Source organism: Arvicanthis niloticus, chromosome 6 (genome assembly GCF_011762505.2).
Source record: "Arvicanthis niloticus isolate mArvNil1 chromosome 6, mArvNil1.pat.X, whole genome shotgun sequence".
Lineage (NCBI taxonomy): Eukaryota > Metazoa > Chordata > Mammalia > Rodentia > Muridae > Arvicanthis > Arvicanthis niloticus.
The window spans coordinates 14,237,603-14,262,647 of record NC_047663.1 but is presented as its reverse complement, the minus strand read 5'-3'; the positions used below and the strand labels follow the sequence as shown (position 1 = coordinate 14,262,647).

Genomic DNA, 25,045 nt, shown 5'->3' with positions numbered 1-25,045 from the left:
ATACATATACCAGTGTACATACATACATATATATACACACATATGTATACATATATACATATTTTTCACACATGTACACATGTATACTAACAGGCTGGAATGCCCCACCTCCCCTCTGGCAGGGTGAGCTTTGCAGATAGACAGAACTGAAGATTAATAGAGACATTCTAAGAATGGGAAGGGGCTGCAGACAGAGGGCCTGAGAGCTAAACTAGCAGATACAATCTTAAGAAGTGAGAGATCGGTCTTGAGATCAGTTGGCCACTGGACCCGTTGTGACCCTTCCCACACATCTGGCCTCCTCATGACCAGAATAAGGAAAAGAACCCTGTCAGAGAATGGGGTTCATGGCACTGAAGACAGAGCAACTCGTGTGGTTCCTCCACAGAGCAAAGTCACATTCACTGTCCCTGACACAAAGTAAAATGAGCTCTAATTCCCTCTGTGGCCAGTCCGTGTTCCCCACCACCTCTAATGTCAGTGGGGAAGACTACTTTTATATAAGGACCATTTTCAGAAATGTGTTAGGCTGCTGTCTCATAAAACTTTATATGTAGGGATGGACAGAACCCTAGCTGCAGTCTCAGGCTGCATACCTAGAGCTTAGTGACCTGCCAGCCCTGCCTGCTTTCTGAACCATGTACCCCAATATTGTTACTTTCCAGCTGGGGACTCCTTGCCCTGAAAATCCCCAGCCCCAGTAACTAAGCATGAGGTTTTTAGGTGCCTTCTATGTTCTTTGTTTCCTTTACGGAGGGTGCAGGGTTGCTCCTTGACTCTAGGAAATGCTTGTCTTTTTTCTCCCTCTAGGCTTTGAACAAATGCTGGGCAATGGAACATCCCCCCTTCAGAGCAGAGGAGAGGCTGAGAAATTGACCTGAGAATCTTCAAGGGTCCCTTTATTGAAACATGAAGCTCTTTCTTTCCTCAGATACCGAATTCAGACTTTCAGGTATGGTGGTTTCTTGAGCCCAAGAAGCACCTCTGTTCAGGAGAACTCAGAACACACTTTCACAGGCTGCTGCTATCTGGGCACATCTGGTTTATACTTCAGTGCTTTTCTGAGCCCTTATTCTTGAAGATGGCAGGGCAGGTCCAATATTTGTGGATTTTACAAGCTCTGTGACTTCTCTGACTCCCGTGGAGTGGGGCTCACTGGATGCATTAGCAAGTAGCATATAAACAACTCACCATAATCCTTCCCCACGCAGTGAAGAAAGGCTCCATTCAATATTTTAAATTTTTCTAAGGGAAAAAAGACTTGGAGCAGCTTTTCCTCAAAGATTCTACCTCATTCCCTACACACCCATTCTTGCAATGGGCATTTCCCTTTGGCACCTTTGTAAGTACTTGATCAGAATTGCCAATGCATGCTATCAACATTCTCCACTGACAGCTCACACCACCCATCCATCGGACCCTCTTTCTTTCCCTTCAGGGCTCATCTCTGAAGGAGCCAATCACAAATCCATTAGATGCCCAACCAACAACGTACAATGGTATCCAAGTCATTTTGACTTTCTCTAATATGCCTCAGTATCCTTACTACACAACAAGATTAACCTAGACCAATATTTCATACCCTTCCAGCTCTGTAGTCTATGACTTTAAAAGCATATGAGATGGGGAGATGGCTTAGTGTGTAAAGTGTTAGCTACACAAGCATGTGGACCTCAGTTTGCATCCCCGGCATCTATGTAAGGGGCACAGTGGCATTCGCCTGTAATCCCAGTGCTGAGGTAGGCTAGGGTGTAGCTGGACTTTAGCTACTTTGTGGTTTCTTCTTTCTTCCACTCTTCTCCACCCCCTTTCTTCTACCCTTTCTACCCCCTAACACTAGATAGGAGAGGAAAAGGTTAGAGGGGAAAGGGAGTGACATTATTGTTAGGCTACTTCCTGCTGAGTAGGGGCATTGAGTTCCTTGGGGCGAGTTTGATCTTTGCCATCAGGATATTTAATTTCTTCTGGTTGTTTCTTCTTTCGCACATGACTACTTAACAGATCATAACCAACAACAACCAATAGCAACCAACCAATAGCCAGTCATACCCTGCCTCTCGAGGCCCTAGCATTTATATAGTCTCTGAAAAGTTGCTAGGATTCCAGACATCACACAATCACAGAAACTATCTGCAGCTGGCAAAATCACACCCCTGCTAGAGCACGAGGCAAATCATTGACAGCTGCTGTGGACAATCTGACGCAGCTCCATATTCCACATCTGGGATTTAAATGAAAACATATTACTATAATATTTCTCTCTCTGTGTCTCTGTCTCTGTCTCTCTCTGTCTCTCTGTGTGTCTTTTAAAGAAACTAAAATTCCAACACTGTCACTAAACTAGAGGGCAGAGACACGTGGATCCCTGGAGGTCACAGCAAGCCAGTCTAGTCAAACCAGCCGACGGATCAAGGGCAGTTCTCTATCTAGAATGCTTTTCTAACACCTTGCTTGTGTGGCTCAGTGTGACCATCTTGTGACTTTCTAAGACTTCCGCAGATTTGTACAATGACCACTTAGGATACAGAGGGATGACACGTCATGTGTCCTAGCTGAAGAAAGTAAAAAATCATGAGTCCAAAGAGGAGAGACCGATGTTCTTTAAACAGCATACATAATCCTCTGAGAGTCAGATAGGCAGGGCTGGCTGAGTCCTTATGTCTTCTTACATCTCATGGACCTTCTTTCTTTCTTATATTGAAACAAGTCATCCCCTTAGCATCTTCTTTAAGGACATGAAGCCCCATGCCTGCAGTAAACTGGCACACACACTGCGAATGGCATAGGAGCAGAACTTAGCTGGACATCAGACCACATGTATTCCCATTGCATTCAATGCCAAGCAGCCCCTTACAGAAGCTTTTCTACCTGGTTCTTGGCTCCAGGAGCAGGGATGACCATAGGACAAGCATCCACACAGGAAAACATTCTGGGTATGGGGAGACTGCTGAAAACTAGTGTGCACCAACTGACCTGTGATCTAAGCTGAAATTTTCCCATGCAAACTGTGGGACACTGCATTGCAAACTGTGACCCCAAAGGAAGTGATTAACACATACAAAAGCTCCCCTACATCTCTAGCTGTTCCTTCTTGGTCTCCCTCCCTGGTCTTCCTCTCATCAATGGGCTCAGTCCTTAGAGCTCTGTCCTAGGATCTAAACCCTTTTAATCTCTCTCTCTCTACATCTTCTTTCTAGGCCCCAGGATCAATCCCTCAGTCTTAATAAAACCATGAAATCTGTATCCTCTGGACATGCTCACTTCTGACCTCCATTCACACTTGGTCCCCACACAACTGTCTTCTCAGGGTCAGATTCTGCAAGTTCAATGCACCCAAACTGAACCTATGGTCTGTTCCCACTGTGCTCTCTCAAATACTTGTCCTCCCCACAGCGTCTTCATGGCCCTAGAGCCTTCATCCTTCCAAGTATTTGGGTGAGAAACCTGAGACTCATTCTCAGTATCTCCAACTCCCTGACCCCATAAAGACCAAAGGCTACTTTTGTGGTTCTCAAATAATCCTTGAATGTGTTGCCTCTATCTCCGTGGATTCTCGTTCCACCAAACCACTGTCTTAGTACTCTAGAGAGCAGGTGCCTCTCCAGCTTTTGGTATGTCTTCCCATGTTCTAGCAGGACAGTGACTTACTTCTGACCCAATGCATCTCCTAAAAGGAGACCAGAGTAACCTTCAACAGGTATTCTGTGGTGTTATGTCACTCCTCACTTAAAACTTTCCCTGGGTCTCCATCACTTCTGAGACTATTCCAAACCCTTAGTGAGACACCTGATGCTCAGCTTTCTCCAGTCCTCACAGATGAAGCTCCCACCTACAGCCCGGCTTTCCTGACTGCTTTCCCTTTATCTAAAACAGTTCCTTCGACAGCCCCTTAAATCCCAGATCGCATGTGTGTGCGCGCGCACACACACACACACACACACACACACACACACACTCTTACGCTTGCCTGTTTTCTGCCCACTGTTGAAGCTCAGTTTAAATTCAGTTTCATCAAGGAATTCTTCCATGGCCACTTAGGGAAGTGGGGAGTGGGTAAAATCTTGAGTGAGCATATGCACTGTTGACATGGCCATGGCCATGTTAAGGATCTTGAGAAGGGCAACACTTTTCCCTGGGTGAGGCCCAGAAGCATGGCAAAGCCTTTCTCTGATCCACGTACAAGCGTGTACAAAAGATTGAGCAGTATATATGCAAAACCTAGTAGCCATGGCTTCCTCCTTCAGGACAAGCATGAGCCACCAACACCAGCTTTTCTGTATGTGCGTCTGTGTTTCTTCATTTCCAGGTTGCTCCAGTCAGGGTTCCAGGACCAGATCAGGCAGGATGAGACACACTTTCCCCCAGAATAATCCCCTCAACAGCTGATGCAGACAGCTAGGTGTGTTCATTGTTGTAACTCAAGATGCAAGACACACTTTGGTTCATTAAAGATTTTCAAGAATTGATACCTAACTGAAGATGTAAGAAAAAGAACAGAAGAAGATGCCAAGGGCTATCTGTGCTCCCGTAACCTACCCGTAGCTTCTCGTTCTCAATGTGGCAGGGATAGAGAGGAGAGTGGAGAGACAAGGAAGGACCACACGGGAAGAAGATGGGAGTATGAGTGAGGAAGGGGAGGGACTGGCACGTGCTACTGTGGGATGACTTCAAAACACGAACAACAGGATGTCAGCTTTTTAGGAAAGTTGGTAAGAAAACCCAGGCACAGAAAGACAAACACCACATGTTCTCTCTCCTATGTGGGTCCTAGCTTCCAATTCTTATATGTGTGTGTCAGTGTGGGAGTGAATGTGTATTGAGGTCAGGAAGCTAGAAAGGAGCCATAAAGGAAGGGGAACAGGGGAGTGGGAGTTGGCAGTAGAACAGCTTGCTGGGAAAATGAAGAGGTCAATATTGGGGGGAGAAAGCTTTAAGGAGTGATGGGTCAGGGAGATGGGGTCTGGGTGAAGGAGGGTCACCCCAAAATAAGGATGTACAAAAAAGCCACAAGGAAATCTGATTGTTTTGCAAGTTAGTTAAAACACAAGAGTTAAGAATCAAACTGTGAACAGAGGTAAAACCACCCCCAGAAGACAGATTATGAAGTGGGATACCCTTCTGATGAGTGCTTTGTCAGGGAGGCCGCTGGGACCCCTCGAAACAATGCAAACCCCTGCTGCTGCTCTTGGTTGCTCACCAGAATTAGATTGTAAGACCTGTCATAGATGTCACAGCTTTGATTAGAACTGAGCTGGAAGCCTTCTTCCTGGCTGGCTGCCTTGTATAATGCTGAAAGTTGCTACGCGGGACATTGAGAGAGAAAAACCATCAAAGCCCATAGCCAACTGTGAACCTTGCATGGGATACTACTGACTTGCCAGGCAAGATGTGCCCACTGGTACAACAGTGGCATAGCTTCCATGGAGGTAACCAAGCACGCTATGACTTCTCTGACTGGATTTGAGGGCATTTCTTGTCTCAGAGGGAACTGATGCCTAGTATTATAAATCTGGCTAAAAGTCTGTGGCTGGAGTGGTCATAGAGCCTAGCGAGGAAACAAATACTGTTTCCTCTCTGCTAAAGAGACACATCAAGTTGCACTTACAATATTTATGTCTACAGATTGGTGCTGCTCAAGTCTTCGGTCAGAAAACTTTCAGTCAGAAGCAGTAGGAGTTAGTTACTGCGGAGACTCGTAACTGGTTAGTAGAGCTAAGTGGGCATGCACATCACTTCCACCAGGGAACACTGTAGAGGCAGGGAGAGCAAGAGGAAGGGAGGAGTGTTATGGACCAAGGTCCTCCGGCAAGCGATGCCCATTGCACTCATGAACTCACTCTAGCTGTGACTGCCTCCATAAGACCTAAACAAGACTTAACCCACAACACTCCATCATAGAAGGAAGAGGGGCTCATGGGGCTCACCCCTCTCTGAGGAGCCACTGGCAGTTGATGGTTGCCAGGGGAAGGGAGACATTTTCTTTGTTGGTATAGATACTTGGAAGTTGTCTACACTTCTGTAATAACCTCTCTCCTATGTCTGTGTAAGTAACCTGGGTTGAACTCACTGGGTCACCAAGCAAACAAAACCAAACCAAGACACAGAAGTAGAAGGTAGACTGGGAAGAGAAAAGGGATCAGGAGAGTAGAAGGGTACACAAAAGGGAACTGGGAGTAGAATATGATTGACATATCCATGTATGAAAATATCAAAATGCAACCCATTATTGCACATAATTAATTATATGCTAATTAAAGGAGGAGGTTGGTTTATAACTTTTGGTCTTGTTTTATCTCTAAAGTGTCCTATATGGAGATATAGTTTAGAAAAAAGAAAAATATGAAAAACTGGGTTAGGAGAGGGAAGGACACTAGTTTTGGTTGCACAAAGGCAAAGCAGTCAACTTTCCATGGACTCAGCTGCCTCATACACAAAGTGACAAAGCACAGAGACATGAGGTGCCCTCTGTCCAATCCCTCGAAGCCCCAGGCATGCACCAAGGCTATCTCTCCCAATCCCTTAGTCAAATCGTCAAAGGTATATTTCTTTACTACATGGCTCACAACAAGGCACATCTGAATTCTTCACAGCCCACTGTGAAAATGTCACCGTCTGAGAAATGTCCTGTTTCACTGAGACGCCTCTTTGAACCAGTTTCCTTGCAGGAGTAGGTGCCATAAGTGGGACTCATGGGCAGCCCTAACGTAAGGATAAGTAATCAGACTGATCTAGTGTGAGTAATTCAGACTAGAAATGCTCCCTGTTTCACATGGCACCAAATGTCTTTTCACCCAACATAGCTTAAACGCTGGTACATCATTTTCTCCTGCCTCTCAGTGTCCTCTCAGTGTCCTCTGCTGGTCTTGTATTTTGGTAAGAAGAGATGAACCTGACATGCTTAATAGAAACAGGGAGAATGAGGACATAAATAAGTGAAATAAAATTATTGGACATCCCAGAGACTGTGGTCAGTGAAATAGCTGCCCACAGGATCCCTTCAACATAGGCATTTATGATACATGGCGAAAACGTAGCATTGAGCTCACAGTGCGAGCTAGGGGCAGTTTGTTGCAATGCTCAAGACAGATTGTAGACTATTGTAGTAATTACAAACTTTCAAAGATAAACCCAGGGTGGTCCACACCCATTGTAAAATGTATCCGTAGAGTTGTTACTATAAATCTGATGGATTAATCAACCTGGTCATCCACAGCAGAAAAATACAAGCTAATGATTTTCCTCTGAGGGTATTTCTGTGAAATAGCGCACAACTCAGGATGATGGACGTATTCATTATTACAAGACAAAGAGTGAAAACTGAGATGTCTCTTTATTAATAGTATGTTCCAGAACAACGGTTGTATGGGCAATAAAAAAACAAACAACCTCAGACATCCACGCTAACGTCCAATGACAGTTTTCAGATTACTTACATCAGTGTCAGGTCCCTTATCCGCACCTGGACAAGAGAAAGTAACGAACTCATGGCACCTCTTGTGAACCACAAAACAGCAAACTGAGGAGAGAACAGAAAAGGAAAATCAGAAGGGTTTATATTTAATATACCATATGGTGAGGAGTCATTTTAGTTTCAATATAGACAGAATCTCACAGCAACACTAAGACATTTCATTCAAAGATCAGCAACAATTTATTTTGATTAAGCTTGTGGATAATACCACAAAATGCTCAGGAAAATTAAGCCATGACTTCTCAACTCTAAAGCTGGGGGAGAGGAGACCCAAAGCTTTTGAGATTCTTCCTCAATGTCTAACCCAGGATTATAAATTAAACGTTTTTCACTTTCTTATACCTCTGCACGTTTATACAGACACACATGCATATACATGTATACATGTGCATATGTACACAAACATTATACACCCACTGCAGGTAAAATAAAAATAACTAAAATAAGGAACAACTGATGATAAATAATCCAGAAGTATCCTGAGTATGAGTTAAAAGACCCAGGTTCAATCCCCAGCGCCCATGGGTCAGCTCACAAACCATCTGTGACTCCAATTCCAGAGGACCCGACACTTACTTTTAGCCTCCGTGGACACTTACACACATGTGGTACATAGACACATGTGCAGGCAAAACATTGATACACATAAAATAAAAATAAATATATTTTTTAAAAAATACAGTAACTCAATCTATAGGAAATACCTCTTTGAAAATCAGTTGGGTGTACTCTAACACTTCCTTGCCACTGTCTTTGACAGAGGCTGTCTCAAAGAACCTTTGCAAATCTAGCATAATTAAGAGACTTTTCTAAGCCCAGTGCCAATTTGATAACTAACCCTGAAGATGGATCGATAGAATAATTTAATTATTAGAAATGAATATTTAACCCCCAAGCAGTCTTTGTGGATGTCGTCATATGGAAGGTATAAGAGTGATCTTAGTCCTTTCTTCAGAGCTCACAAAGCACCCTCTACTGTCGCTCTGCATTGTGTAATGAGAATATGGTAACAAAGCAACATGCTGCCTACCTCAAGTACTCGGGAAGTCACAAGGTTTTACTACACTTTACAGTTGGTATGTTTGTTCCCACCAAGACACACACTGATAAAATCTGGTGGCCATTCCAGCAGTATGTGGAGAAGGGACCCCAGGAAAGTGACGGGGCAACAAAAATGTGTCCCCTGTAAGTAAGACTTATGCCATTATAAAAGGAAAAGTTCAAGGTAGGGGAGATGACTCAGAAGGTAAAAGTGCTTGCCTCAAAACCTGATGAGCTTGGTTTAAGTCTCAGAGATCCATATGGTGGAAGATTTAACTGACCCCAGCTAGATGTCCTCTTACTTCCAAATGCACACCGTGGAGTGCATACATGACCATATGCACACAGACACGCACAGACACACACAGACACACACATACACACACATACAAACACACATAGACATACATAGACACACACATACACACACAGACACACACACAGACACACACATACACAGATACACACACAGACACACAAACACACACAGATACACACACAGACACACAAACACACACAGACACAGACACACAGACACACAGACACACACACATACACACACACACACACACACACAGAGTAAGAAGGGCATGGCCCTACCCTTTCATCTCTTAGACTCTTCCAGACCCTCCCTCCCTTTTCCTTCCCTCTGGAACAAAGGACTAAAAGGTGCTTGCCAGTCCAGCGCCATGACCTTGGGTTTTCAGCATCCAGAATAGTGAGTTATTTATATACTATCCAGTGTGTAGGGCTTTTGTTACAGCAGCAGAAAGGAACTAAGATACAGTGCAAACAAGGTTAGAGCGTTCTGATACTTTGCTCATGCCAAGGATAACACAACCTCCTGAATTTGCATTAGTCTTTGAAGCAGATGGGGAGGGAGACCAAGGTTTGCTAAATCCCCAGAGAATTCACATACTGAGCCAAATGCTAAGGATTCTTAGAGAGTCAGGGGTGGCTGGGAAGAAATTCAGAATCTTTTCCTGTCCCTTGGAAACCATTGAAAGGTCTTGAATAAAGAGGGACGTGTATGAAGACATGTCAGAGGCACAAGCATGGGCGTTAGAAAGAATCCAACATGATAGGTTATGGGCTAAGGCCTAGCTAAGAACCTCTTCCGTTGTCTAGGCAGAAAAGCAACCACCAATCATTATTTAGACTGCTAAGATGAAGAAGAACAGCAAAAGAGTGACTGGACCTGCGGAGTGACCACAGGATACCATTTAAAAGGCAGCCTGCTATGGACAGGCATTTGTTCCATCCTTTCTTGTATATTATCATAGTGAAGCTTCATATCCACACTGTGCAATATGCCTCAATGTCCTCAGCTCTAGATGGGAAAACAGTTAGGATGTATAGTCAGCTTTACACACAGTGGATCTTTATGAATGGGAGGGAAACGGAGGTGGAGAAAACCCTTGGGGACAGATGGAAAGACCATGGCCCAGGGAGGGTCTTGCCTAAGGTCACCCACCTACTATGTAGCACAGCCAGGTTTCATGCTAAGGTTTGCTTAATGCCACAGCCTGCTTTACTCTCATAGTGTCACGTCCACTGTCAGCATCAGGGGCAGTGGGACAAGATGGGGGACACGGGTCCTTGCTGTCACCTGTAGCAGCCTGGAGAGTTGTTTCGGAGATCACAGCTCAGGTAAGTCAGAATTCTTGACTTTGCACAGAAGAGAATATTAAGACAAACCAGGGCCAGGTGGTGTTTTACACAGATTTGGCCTCAGAGGTCGGTAAAGAGGCAACTCTTAAGAAGAATGAGACCACATGGTATGGGCTTCTCTGGAGAGAGCTGGAGGAGTTGTGTGGAACTGAGTGTGCAGGCAGTGCGGGTGTAAGCAGAGGGCAGTGCTGAGCTGCTCTGTGTCTTGAGAGCATGTGGGACCCTTCCACATGCTTCTGCCAGAGGCATGTTGATTGGAAATTCTCCAGCGATAGCTAATAAAGCAGCAATGAGTAGACCCACATTAGTCTGCTCACCCCTCCACACCTGGCACAAAGGTATGTTTTCTTTATTGAAATTACCAGAAGAATCACTTACAAAAGGAAAAGGGTTGCAGGGCATTATTGCCTCATTGCAATTTGTGATGAAGGTGAAGTTTTGGGGGTAAACAAAGCATTTTGATTTCTTAATTTCTTCCAACATTGAAATCTTCCACTTTTTTTTTTTTTTTTTTTTTTTTTTCGGTTTTTCGAGACAGGGTTTCTCTGTGTAGTCCTGGCTGTCCTGGAACTCACTCTGTAGACCAGGCTAGCCTCGAACTCAGAAATCCACCTGCCTCTGCCTCCCAAGTGCTGGGATTAAAGGCGTGCGCCACCACCGCCCGGTGAAATCTTCCACTTTCCTTGCTATCATCGCCACATCCAGGTGAGCACTGGTCACACATAAGTACCTAGCCTCTTTGGAAGAACGGTGTGCCTCTGCTGACTATTGTCTCTACCTGACAGCGCACTGCCACTAGCTGAAGTATTTCTATTACGCACTTTGAGAAAATTCTTACTTCAAATACTTTCCTAAGAATCAAGCTCTCACTGCCCTCTAAACTTGTCAGAGGCAGCGAGATCCTTACTGAGTCCCAAATGATTTCCTCCTCCCACCCTGCCTTAGCTGCCCTTGTCCCAAGATTTCTCACATGTACACTTTCCATTTCAACAAATGCCTCCAAGAGGGGGCAGACAGAAGGTTCTATGTTTCTAGGGTTCTCGTGGACGTATGAATTATCTGGGGCATAAAGCCCCATAAGCCTGCTTGCACTTTGAACACTCCACTAGTGGGTGTTTAACTTAGCGTGTACAATACCCTAAGTTCAACCCCATCACCGTAAACACCGGGTATGGTAATACTCACTTGTAATCCCAGAATATAAGGGAGGGGGTGTAGAGGCAGGATCAGAAGCTCACTACCATCCTTGACTATGTAGTGAATTGGAGGCCGATAAGGGGCTACAGGAGACTCTGTCTCAAAAAGATCAAGGAATGTGTGCTCTCCCAAAACAGAGCAAACAGTATGCCTGTGCCTTAGTAAAGAGAGAAGCTCTGCTGTCCCCTCCTCTCACCATTACCATCATCTCTAGAAAGGGAACAAGAAGAAGAGCGGTGGGGGTGACTGGCTGGACACACTTGTCTGGGAAAAGCTGCCCTAGAAAATGTGCGCAGTGACATTCCAAAACTCACAGATGGCTGCCCTGGACCTTTGCTTCCAAGCTGCAGACTAAATAGGTAATATGGGTTTTGCAGAGCAACATAATCTAAGTTTCAGAGATGCCATAGGACCGTTGCAGAGAGAAGAAACAGAGGAGCAGGCCTAATAAATGCACTGGGATTACCTGGAGGTAGCCAGTGGAGATTTCCACTGGTTTAAAATTGAGAGCTACTATTTTATTTTAAAATCTAAAGGAATTCAAATGACTGTGTAATGCGGGGTAAAAAGAACTGGGAGAAGGTGAACTCTGGGGTACCTGTCACGTGACACAATTTCAACAGTGGCCTGACTTTGGCAGGCCAGTATCTTCAAGATTGCCACACTCAGCTTGAAGGAAGTAAAGATTCAACCATGGCCAGTCTTTTGCTGCAGAGATATGCTTTAAAAAAAGAGTCATCCTGCCAGACTGTATACATGGCAAAGGATGTGTGTGTGTCAGAGGGGACAGGCATGTGTTGGAGGTTGCACATATGTGTGCATGTGGAGGTCAGAGGTCACTGTCATTCTCTTTCACTCTCTGTCTTATGAGTTTTTCAGACAAGGTCTTTTGCTTATTCAAAAGCACATCAATTTGGCAAGACTAGCTGTTCTGTGAGCTCCAGGGACCCTGCTGTCTTCCCAGCACTGAGATTACAGGACCACACCACCACACCTGGCTTTTTATGGGTGGGCTTGGATCCCAAGCTCAGACCTTCATGCTTGTCAGGCAACTATTTCCCCTAAGGAGCCATCTTCCTGGTCTCCAGGAGTCAGCCTGCAGTTTAGTGACAGTGATTCAGAGTAAATCTTCATTCTGCCATTTCTGAGCACAAAGTGACTTTCCTGTAACCCTCTCTGTTTGTGCTTCCCAACAGAGACAGATGGCCCCAGAAGTGAGCCCACCACACTGTGCAAATGATGCCCTAGAATAAAAAGGAATCCAGCCACATACGTGAAGAGGTGAGGCTCCTCTCCATGACCTGCCTTCGCTATGGAGAATGCTCGACCTGGAGATCCCTGTCAATGGCTAACATCACACAGTATGAATAAACGGAAATTGAGGGCGATAGTCTCCATCTGCCAAAAGTACATTACAGAAACAGAACAAATAACAGTGGCCTAATTTTGGGTCAGAGACTCATGGTAAATATTCAAATAAAAAACGGAAGTGTGTGGCAAGAGTGTCATGCTGATATTAAAAGTGATTCTCGTCATGTGTGTTTAGTCTAAGGAGATCAAAAACCAGCAAAGGGCATATGGGAGCCAAACAGAGTGAGAGAAACATTCCCTTCTGACGCTGTTCCTCCAATGAATCTGGTAAAAATTAACTTGACTAGAGGAGTCTTGGTCCATTGGACACACACCAGGACATGTGAGCTCTCTGTGTGTCGAAGCCATTTTCAGACGGCTGTCTCAGGCCTCCTGGCTGGGGACAGTGTTTCCTAGACTCTGAGCAAATGGCAAGTCAGAGGCTTGCCCCATGATCCACTAATGCAGAGAAATTTACCTTAGAAAGAATATGGTGAATGGGTGGTACTGATGCAGGAATGAGATGCTGCAGAACCCTGCCTAGTCAGCCCTGCATCCTCCTGAGGAGCCTCACAAACATAGTCACACACAGCCCACTGCCTACAGCAGTGCTCCTGTGCTTGAGGGAACCGCTCAAACAAAAGTAACTGTTACCGCCACTTCATAGTCATTAGGAGGGACTAAAGAAACAGATAAGGAGGGGAGGAGGGGAGGAGGGAGGGAGAGAGGGAGGGAGGGAGGGAGGGAGGGAGGGAGGGAGGGAGAAGGGGGAACAAGGGAGGTGAGGAGGTAGGGGAGGAGGGAGGGGATGAAGGAGGAGCTGAAGGTTCAGAATGGGACAAGAAAAAGAGAGAGGAAGAAGAGGAAATTTGACAGGTGCTGACAAGAGCACAGAGAAACAGGACCCCTGTCCACTACGTATGGAAATGTAAAGTATATAACTGCTCAGGAAAAGGTTTGGAGGTGCCCCAAAATTAAATGTAGAATTACCATATGACCCAGATATTCCATTCCTAGATATAGCCTCCAAATAATTGAAAGCCAGGAGTCACCAGCGTCCATCATTCCCTGACAAATGGTGGAGATGACCCAGATGCCTATCAGCAGATGTAGCTGAGATGGAGTGGGGCAGCCTGGTGCTGTGCAGTCCTAGAGAGGAACATAGTTCAGACACATGTAACAGAATGTGAGTCTGCTCCTCAGAGACAGACGGAAAACACTGCCTAGCACATACAAGGCCCTGTGAAAGGAGGTTATCGGGGAAGGGAAGATAGATAGTTCAGGGGCAAAGTGAGAACCAGAGTTACTAACCTGGCATGGTGGTACATACCTCTAACACCAGTGCTGGGGGGGGGGGGTAGAGACCCAACCAGAGTAGGAGAAGCCCCAGGTTTGATGAAAGTCCTTCTCAATAATTAATAATATAGTATGTATTAAATAGTTAATAAATATAAAATAAGTAGTAGTATAGACACCTGATGTCAACTCTCCTGGATATGTGCACCTGCAAACACACACACACACACACACACACACACAGAGAGAGAGAGAGAGAGAGAGAGAGAGAGAGAGAGAGAGAGAGAGAGAGAGAGAGAGTTACCATGGATTTTACGTTCTGGAAATGGACGGTGATGGTTCCAGAACGTTGTAAGATATATTTAGTGTCACCGAAGCACACATTCAAGATAGTTTAAATGGAAGAACTCATATGACATGGTTTATACAACAATAAAGTGTCTGACCAAGAGCAATACTTACAAGATTACAAATAATAATTATTATGAGATAAGGGCCATAGGAAATCATAGACAGTAAGAAACTTAGCCTTGAAGCCCCATTTACATGGATTTTTATGACATTTACATTCCTAATTCTTATAATCAAGAAAAATTTTCGCTTATTCTTTAAAATTTCCAATGAAACCAGTGCTAGAACTGAGTGGGGCCATGGGGACAGTCCAGTCTGACACATGACTGTAAGGGACAGCACGTGTTTCCCCAATGTTTCCAGTGCACTCGTGACAGGAAAGCTCAGTGAAAATGACAGAAATAAATACCTCCTAAGTGTGGTTTGGGCTCTTTTACCAAATAATTAACAATGTTTATCACTAGATCTATATGCATGATGGGACATGAATTACTCACACTTGATACAGACCGTCATGGGGGCAGGTACATGTCATGGATTGTTTTGTATTTCTTCAAAAAATAATTTCCTTTCCTTTCCTTTCCTTTCCTTTCCTTTCCTTTCAGTCTCCAGTCTAAATCATTTCAAATTCAGACAATTCATTCATGTGAAATGGAATGTAGGCATAACAATTTCTTATTATCTAAAATTAATGAGGGGAAACACTGGATTCCAACAGGAACCTGCTAACAAGAACCCACTAACCCTAAGAGTCCTGCTTCAGTCAGGCCAAAGGTCAGACCTCGCTGCTTCTCTGACCTCACTGCGGAAGAGGGCCTTGTGCGTGTGAGGCACGCACTCCATGTGAGCTCTGCCCTCAGCCCTTGTGTGTTTTAAAACATTTTACAATGTTTTAAAATTTATTTTTACATATATGGGTGTTTTTGCCTGCACTAATGTATGTACCACATGCATGTAGGGCCTCCAGAGGCAAGAAGAGGAGACAAAGTTGTAGCTACTTGTGAGCCTTCATGTGGGTGCTGGGAACTGAACCCAGGAAGAACAGCCATGTTCCTAACCACTGAGCTAGCTCTACACTGCCCACCATCCATCTTTTACTTCTTCTTATCCTTCTTCCTTTTTTTTTTTTTTTTTTTTTTTAAATTTGAGATCAGGTCTCACAAAGTTGACTAGACTTGTCTCTCAAACTCAATGTACAGCTTGAGTAGGCTTTGAAGTTGCAGTCAGCCTCCGAGCAGCTGAGACCACGGGTCTGCCCTACCAAAGCCCGAACTCTTTAAAAAAAAAAAACAAACAAAAACCCATAAATGACTGCCATAATGTGATGATTTTAATTAAATTTTGCTGGAAGGGATTAATGAAAGGTAATGTCATATCAAAATACAATGAAATGAAAGTCTCTAAGACACGGCATGCTTTCAGCTTTGTAGGGAAAGTAAGGGAAAACTGAACTTATCTTTGCATTGTAAAAGAAAATTATCAGTTTCAGATTTGTAACAGTGAAAACAGTCTTCTCCTAGGATACACGTTCAAGTTGTATGAAAACAAGTCCAATAGATGTTCTGTGCCACACAGAGTAAAGAGTGCCACTCATCCGATGGCACTTTGGCTCTGCCCCTAAGCAGTCATGCACACATCCCCAGATGTTTCCAAAACTCCCCATACTCCCATATCTGAGATGCAACCATCTCTTCCTCCTCTAGAATTTCACTGAACATTCCTGAACATCCTCTCTCTGCATTCACCCCTTGTGTGGATACAGTACACGAATACAGTTCAAAATACAGTGTATTCTGAAGGATCCTTTGGGATGATGTACAGCATGAAAGACGGGATCCTGCAAACTTTGGAGGATCCAGCTTCTCCAAAGTTACCGGCTCCGGCAACGTGGCAAACTGTGCAACCATCTCGCAGCCAAAGGGGGACCTTGGGCCAAGGCTGGGACAAGAAAGGGCTGAGGAGATCTGAGAAGTCAGACATCAGGGTCTGCGTCCTTCAATTTCACTCAGACTCTTGGTCATGTCAAGCATTCAGTCCTGTCATCAGCAGAAGGCCATCTGCTTCATGCATTCTATTAAATCACATAGTTTGGGATCTTGGAGAACAAGGCCACATTGTGCATGTTACTATGGTTGCTGCCACTTTGAATCACACTCTCTGCACCCAGAATGCTTCTTGGTAAAGACATTGATCTCTGGGAGGCTGTGGAGTATGGATGCAGGAGATCAAACAGATGCTGAGAGCAGACTTGGAATTTGGGACTTAGCTAAGTATTATACAGGCTGAGGAAGAAAAAATCCTCTGTGTGGCATAGGCCTGGGTTCTGTCCTAGACAGGCTGGGTGGGTTATGCTTCATGACCACCCAGACAGACAATCAGGCTAGTGGATCCAGCACTGAAGTCAGAGGCCTCACGGCATGCAGAGCAAATTTTCTGACAAGGCATCTACACAGCAAAGAAGAATCTTAAGGAGCCAAAGGGGTGCCAGGAACACTCACATGTGGTTGGTGGAAAGGGTGGGGTGATCTAGGAGCTGGGAGAAGAGTAAGGAGAAAGCCAGGGAAGAAACCTGGCTGAAGGTTGGGGGTGCAGACCTGTAGTCCCAGATGCTCAGGAGAATCATAAGTTTAAGGCCTGAACCATGTAAAGGTCAAGCAGAGTAACTTAGCAAGGACCTGTCTTGAAGTGAAAATAAAAAAAATTAAAAGGGCCAGTGCTAGAAAATTTTATAGCATTCAGAAGATCATTGGGTCAATTCCCTAGCATTTTGCATGTGTGTGTGTGCGTGTGTGTGTGTGCATGCATGTGTACATGTGTGTATGTGTGTGTGCGTGCATGCGTGTGTGTGTGTGTGTGTGTGTGTGTGTGTGTGTGTGAATTTCCTGCTCCCTTTTAACCCTCTCCCTTAATGAGCTGCAGTGTTAAAAGCCAGATACATGTTTAAGACTAACAGAAGCAGTTTAACCTTCTCCCCTTCACCGCCACTGTGGTGAGACAGGGTAGTCTGCTGTTCTTCTCTGTCTTTAAAATTTACACAAGTAAAATAATATGGTATCTGAGATTCTTTCTAACCCTCTCAGCAGAGGAGGAAACATGAGACACAGGAAGGAAGATGCATGATGGGTAAGAGCCGATGATTCCTGAGGCTGCAAGACGGGTACGTAGTCTTTACGGCATTATTCTCTACTTACGTGGTTATCTGAGAATATAAATAATTAAGGGCTGAAAACATAAATTTGGGATCTTGCAAACATGGCCAACTTTTATTTCTCTACAACTCAAAAGGCACTGAGATCCTATCTGGAGATAAGTTGAGGCAGATATAATTAATTAGATGAATCTATATTGATGTAGGTCAAGTTCCTAACCGAGTGTGACTGGTATCCTTACAAAAAGATGGGGTATGTGGGACACACAGGAAGAAGTTCACATGAAGATGGAGACTGTCTAGGTTATGTGTCTATAATGCCAGAAGTTGCCACCAGCTACCAGAAGCTAGGGGTGAGTCACAGAATAGATTCCCTGTCACAGTTCTTCAAAGAGGCCAACCTTCCTAACAGCCAGCCTTTAGAACCCAATGGCAACTTCTGTTCTCTAAGCTATTTAGTGTATGGTAATTTATTATGGCAGCCCTAGAAAATTCATACACTTACCAGGAAAGTTTCTAGAAAGCAAAGCTCTCAAGAAGAAGAAATGACATGATTTAAATAAGAACGAGTGGCTGGGGATTCAGAACACTCCTCCCTGACAGCTCCCTGAGACGGCACATCTGTGTTTATCAAACTTACCTAAGTCACCATTGGGCACATTAAGTCAAAGGCTACAATGAGTGATTGCTAGACAAATGAATTAGGGTTGTGTTAATACATCCATGGGGAAAGTATCCCAAGACCACAGCTGACTGTAAGCCAAAGGGTGATTCAAACCTGAATTGCTAATAGGAAATGGAAATTGTGAACTTCAGAAATATCTGACGTTTCCTTAGACTCCCTTGCTCATGATTATGAATGGCTTTAATAAAGCTGGAATTTCTAAAGGGTTTAGCAGCAACGCGTAATCAGAAGTCCACATTAAAACCATTAGCTTTCTTCTACAGCATATCAGCTGGAATCTGCAGCCATAACCACACAGTGACCACATTTGGGAAAACACTTATGTCCCCAGCAGGACAGAAGAATGTGGCTTCCACACAAGTTTACAACTCAGAAAACACACTAGCATTGTACAAGGGATCCAAGGCCCAGGAGAGTGAGCTGCAGCTTTTACCTTCGAAAAGGATGTTGCTAATTTAAAAGCGTTAAGTGCTAGCAGCTAATCTGAGAGTTGAAGAGTCAGGAGACTTAATGGAAGAATCTGCTTTAAAGCTGAAGCTATGGAGGTCTTTGTGGTCTTAGACAAGGGAGGGTGAGTAGATACTGTTACGGCTATGGCTCCTTCTACCTCTGTCCTCATTTGGTCCCAGGCTATAGTTTTATGTTTAAGTCAAAATAGACTGCATTCCTTTAAAATTATTTTATCCATGTGTGTTGTCATGCCACTGCATGGGTGTGAAGGTCAAAGGGCAACTTTGTGGTTCACTCCTTCCACCTGGGCTCCAGGGATTGACCTCAGGCCGTTAGGCTTGTAGGACAATAGTCTTACCCAGGGAGCCATCTTGCTAGCCCTTTAAGTCAGTTGTGATTGGATAGCAGTCTCAGAGCAAGTCAACATTCTCTGTCCATACGGGGCAGTAAGCTGTCCACTCGGCAAGAAGCCCAAGGTCAGGATGGGGCCAAACCCTGTCTTTCTGCTCTTTGTAATGCCATAAGCTTGCACCTGTGTCTGTCTGTCTGTCTGTCTGTCTGTCTGTTACTTAGCAGGTGTCTGGGAAGCACGGTGTAACGCTTGCACTGCTTAGAAGAAAGGATGGAAATCTTGAGTGTGTTCTCTAGAAGGTGTAGGTGGAGATGGGAAGTCCCCAGGTACCATGCTTGGGGACTGAAAAAAAAAAAAAAAAAAAAAAAAAAAAAAAAAAAAAACCATCAAAGGGCACAGATGGGCCTAAGGGGGAAGCTAGCACAGAGCCAGGTTCCCTCATCCCTGAGTCAGGGCAAACGGTGCTAGGGCTGAGCAAAGACTAAAGACCCAGAGACATCTCTCCTCCTAGCCGGAACGCCCAGCTGACAGAGTTTGGCAGCAGCGTTTATGCAAAATGATGAAAAGAGACTTAATCTGCCTCATGCAAATTGGCAGACTGGTAGTCAAAGGCAAACGCCAGGGCTGACAGGAAGGAACACGACTCCCATTCAGAGAAAATGTTACTTTTTGATTCTGGATCATAGAAGGAAATGACAAGGCTATTCCAGGCATTTTAGGAAACACTATTTTTATGAAATGTACCTACTATTCATTCTTTCATTCATTCATTCATTCACTGATTCATTTAATCATTTGCTATACAAGGACAGAGCTCCTGTGAGCTAGTTAGGGAGACAATATTCTATAGCGTTCCATATTTAACTTTCTGGTTCGGCTTTGACTGCAGTCAGCATTTCAAGGAGGGAAGAGACCCTCTCAGAACTGACAGAAGGATGTCAGGGTGTAGCTTGAAAACCAGGGCATACTGAGAGCAACCAGGGTGGGACATTACTTCTGAAATTAGAGGCCACCGCCAGCCGGTGGTAATTTTTAATTCTTAGAGATAAGTACATGCAGGGACTTTCCATAAATAAGTGCTTTCATTTTCCCGGAGATTACACTGAGCTTCTGTGACAAAGGCTGCTCCTGTTGTTATGCAAATTTTTACCCATGTAGCATATTCCCCTCTGCTTATCCCAGAGAACAATTCAAAAGAGAAGCCATAATACGCTAATTACCTCTCTTTTATCAAGAATGTTGGAAACTAAGAAAACATCAGGGACAAGGAACAGCACATAATTACAAAGGAGGGGGCCAGAAGCCTCCAGCAAGGAAATTTGAAAATATTCAAGGGACTCCAAAGCCACAGGTGACTGTGTTGAATAACTTGGAAGGGAACATTTTCTTTCACACAAATAAGGACGTTAAGGCATCCAGGGTGGCAGAAAAGCAAAAGTAAATTAGCAGATGAAAAGGAAAAAAAAAATCAATTTTACCAGACAAATACATCAAATATATTACATCCCACAAAACACACATGCCAAGAAGCATGAGGCCAAGCCAATGTTAAAATAAATACAGAGAACTGTTACTCAAGAATTTTAAACTCAAAATGTTTGGAGTTTGGGTTTGTTCTCTTTATTTTTCCTTTTTCCTTTCTTTCTTTTTTAATGTGTATGGGTGTTTTGCCTGCAGGCATGTCTGTGTGCCATATTGTAATGTAGTACAAGAAAGGCGCACTGCATCCCCTGGGACTGGGAGTTACAGATGGTTGTGAGCAGCCATGTGTGTGCTGGGAATTGAACCTGAGTCCTCTGGAAGAACAGCCAGTGGTCTTACCTGCTGAGCCATCTTTCTACCACTTCAAATGCTTCTTATGGTATACTATCACACGATGCTTCAAAAACACTTGAAACTATTTTCTGATGTTAACATATGTCCCCGTTGTTTCTGCACGAGGGCAAATCTCTCCAGCAACCAACACACTTTTTATGGGGTATCTTTAGGCTGGTGTTTATTCTTTTCTTTCTTTCTTTTTTTTTTTTTTTTTTTTTTTTTTTTTTGGTTTTCGAGACAGGGTTTCTCTGTATAGCCCTGGCTGTCCTGGAACTCACTCTGTAGACCAGGCTGGCCTCGAACTCAGAAATTCGCCTGTCTCTGCCTCCCAAGTGCTGGGATTAAAGGCGTGCGCCACCACCGCCCGGCCGTTTATTCTTTTCTGTTTGATCTGGTTTTTTTCCCCCTAACATTCATGAGTTATTTGACCCAAATATCATACTTTAAACAATGCTCCCAGTAATGCCAGGCTCTACAAGATCCCATAGTGCTTTGCAAACAGTCAGAGTGGAGTGTTGTACACAGAACTAGACTTGCTTTTCTGTGGACGTAAGTTTGCCAGATGTTTATCTAACATAGGTCTCCACTTGGCCACAGAGTCTGCAGAGAAATTAGAAAACATAACGCAGGGACTTTCGGATAGTTGACCCCAACATGAACAACAACCCAGAGCATAGGATAACGAAAACCTGGGTTCCATCTAAATGCTGTCAGCGTAACACTGCTGGGAGACCACGCTCCTCCTTGCACATGTAGCAATGAACACAAAGTAAATGAAGATAGATTTGTGTAAAGATCAGTGCATGCAGGTATTTATGAAAAGTCAGAAACTGACTGAGTCTGGAAAACTTAGTGCATACCCATTACAAGAACTAAAATGTAGGTAAACATCTAGGGTGCAGCATTACGGGGGGGGGGGGGTGGAACAAAGTGAACTGGAGTTGGTTTTAAGATGATACTTTGGTATACAAACAGAATGCTAGTCGTGATTAGCTTTGCTTTGAAAGGTGATATTGCTACTATATAATTTTCAAACAAATTCCAAATAAAAAATTTGGAAGTACTCAATTTCTGAAGGAGGAATCCGGCTAATACTGATTCAAGCAAGAATAAAAGTCCAACAAGAGCTGCACTCTGAAAGAAGTCTGCTGAATGAAAGGATGGAGAGACTCCAGGTTCTCCTTAATGGGAGGATGGAGAGACTATAGAGTCTACTGAATGAGGAGACAGAGTGACCACAGGGTCTGCTGAATGAGAGGATGGGGAGACTGCATGGTCTCCTCTATGGGAGGATGGAGAGACTATAGAGTCTGCTGAATGAGGAGACAGAGTGACCACAGGGTCTGCTGAATGAGAGGATGGGGAGACTGCATGGTCTCCTCTACGGGAGGATGGAGAGACTATAGAGTCTGCTGAATGAGAAGAAGAAACAACAGCTGATGCACTTCCTTTGCAGGTGATGGCTGTACAACACCAAGGACCACTGTGCACATCTTTTTCACATGAGTGAACTACTCATTATGTGGATATATTTCAAAGTTGCTATTGTCAATAAGCTAAAACCAGTGCTGGAGATATAGATCAGTGGTAGGTAAAGGGCTTACCTACCATGAACCAGGCCCTGGGTTCAATTCTCAGCACTGCCCAAAATAAAATGAACAGAGAGAACTAAAACAAAACAAAACAGGGTGAGGGAGAGCCCTAAACAATACAATAATCATGAACTAAGCATACTCCCCGTGATTGAAATGACTGGAGGGTGACCCCTTATGCTTTGTCTCCATATTTTAGATAACTTTTATTAGTATTAAAATGGAATATTATCCATTTTGAGTTTTTTGTAGGGTGGTGGCATTGCTGCTGGCTAACCTTCTTGCTGTAGTATGGATCTCTTACATGGCTCTATCTCTGGGTACCAGGAGTATGCCCTCAGATAGCTTTGGATGTGCTGCCTGCTGCAAGCAGCAGGCTATAGGGGTCTTGTCCCCATCTAAGGATCTGGCCTTGTGTATGCCAAGCTCATAAACTTACTCCTCTCAGCTCAGCCATGGAAATGAGAAGCACCAAGCCTGCTGGGTCTGCCAGACCCTATGTGGAATGGCATTAAATGCCAGCTTCTCCTGGGACACAGCAGGCACACACACAGGCTGAGTGTCCTTCATCCAAAACACTTGAGATCAAAAGTGTTTTTGGAGTTCTGATTATATTTTTAATTTGAGAATATTTGCATCTCTGTAAGTTTTCTTGGGGACAGAGCTGTATCTATGAAATTCAATTTTCACGTACACCTGACATACTTGTCTGAAGACAGGTTTATTCATCATTTTGATACTTTTATACATCAAACAAATTTCATGGTGTGTGATTTTCCATTTGTGGGACAGATCAATGTTCAAAAAGTTTCAGATTTGGGAATGTTTTCAGAATTTTACTTTTCAGAATTTTAATTTTCAGATTAGAAAAGCAACCCAGACTTCCTTCCCCCTTCTTTTAGATCAGAACAAGTAGGTTATTTGTAAGTATAGATCCCTGCATGGGGCTCCCAAATAATTGGTAACTAGGGACTAGACTACATGAAAGATATATAAGATGGTTTTTAGTGAAAATCCAAGGACAGACAGACAGCATTCAAAGAATGCTGGATGGAACAAGGCTTCTGCATATAGCCCATGTAGGCAGATGGGGCAGGATACTTTGCCTTGCTCTCTTACACAGAGAGCAAACATGCAGTGGAATCCTGTCAACACCTCTCCTGGACAGAGAGGCAAAGATGGAGTGAGAAAGCCATTCCCCACTTACCACCTCCTCTCTAGGTTCCCATTCGCCAAAGGCTAGGCATTAGGACATAGCTCAGTTGTGTGTCCCACAGATGAGGTCACAGGTTCTCTCTCTCTCTCTCTCTCTCTCTCTCTCTCTCTCTCTCTCTCTCCCCCCCCACTGCTACCCTATGAGCCCATAAAGCAAGAAGGACAAGAGTCCAGTCCAGCCAGGACATGAGATGGTGAGGATAGGCACACCTGGATAGAGACCCAGCCTGCCTCTGTCCTCAGTGCCAACAGCACAGAAGCTCCCAGTGTGATTCAGGGTATCTGCTAAGAAAAGGACCAAAGGAAATCATGGTGTCATCTAGTCCTGGGAAGGTGGAGCATGAGTATGTTGAAACAGGACAGGCTGCTGTGGGAAGGTTCTTCCCCGGCATCCTTTGCATGTTCCCCAAGTCACTGGGAGTGATCCTACTCTCTGTCCAGGAATGTGTCACACCATCAGGTGCCATGAATGTGAACCAGGTCCCTGAGGTGTAACTAAGTACCAGACATGTGGTCTGAAAAGCAAAAATCACATTCTTTCCGAGTGTGAGCTGAGAGGGAGAGGAGTCGTGGAGAGATGAAGGTTTCACGGTTCAATTTCCAGATGATAATTTCCCAAAATGATAAGGCATGTCCTGTCTGACCAGATAAGAAGACAAAAGCAAGACCCAGAGCTGGACTAGGGTGATCACTACCAAGACATTAAGTAAAAGGTGATTCGCATTCCAAAACTGGTTTAAGTACAGAACTGTGGAGGGAAGGGATGGCGGGTAGCGCCATGAAGATGAGGCACAGCATCAGTAATGGAGCATGGCTGCCAGGAGATCTGAGAGAAGACGATGTGCTGGCACACATGGGTAGTACCCGAAATGGGGGAAGCAAGGAAGAGGTTTTGTTTTAGGCCTAGACTGGCCTAGAATTCACTACATAGCCCAACCTGACTTTAAACTTACAGTAATCCCCCTGCCTCACTGGCTGCTCCCCAAATGCTGGGATTACAAACATGCATAGACCGCATCACCTGGTTCTTTTGACCAAGATTTCTAAAGACAGGAGGGTGAGACTCAGAACTACAGTCTAAAATGACAGGAAGATTGTCACAAAAGGAAAAGGCTTGGCCTGCAACTCAGCTGTCCACACAACACTTGAAGGTCTGATAATTTAAAGGATCAGCCTTTTCTGTTTGTCCTTAATAGATGGAGACTTTCTTTTAGAAAAGAACATTGCCAGATGTCAGCTTTTTGTTATGGAGGGTGGTAGGTTTCTATCAAAATAAAACTGTCCACGGGAATAAATCCTGGGGGAAGTGCTTCTGTATTTGATGATGCCCAGTATCCAAATTTTAAGGCTTGTATATCCACTGTAATTTCAAAACAACCAAATTCTACCAAAGCAAGGAATAGAGTAA

The 25,045-nt window shown here is 44.2% G+C and overlaps 1 protein-coding gene across 1 annotated transcript in view; it reads right to left on the bottom strand.

Moving 5' to 3' along the window:
* Prkca (protein kinase C alpha) overlaps positions 1–25,045 on the bottom strand; it is a 398,743-nt gene that overhangs the window by 233,300 nt on the left and 140,398 nt on the right. Inside the window, exon 3 of the mRNA XM_034504395.2 lies at positions 7,434–7,516. Within this exon, the coding sequence (XP_034360286.1) occupies positions 7,434–7,516 (83 nt within the window). The remainder of the gene's footprint in view (positions 1–7,433; positions 7,517–25,045) is intronic.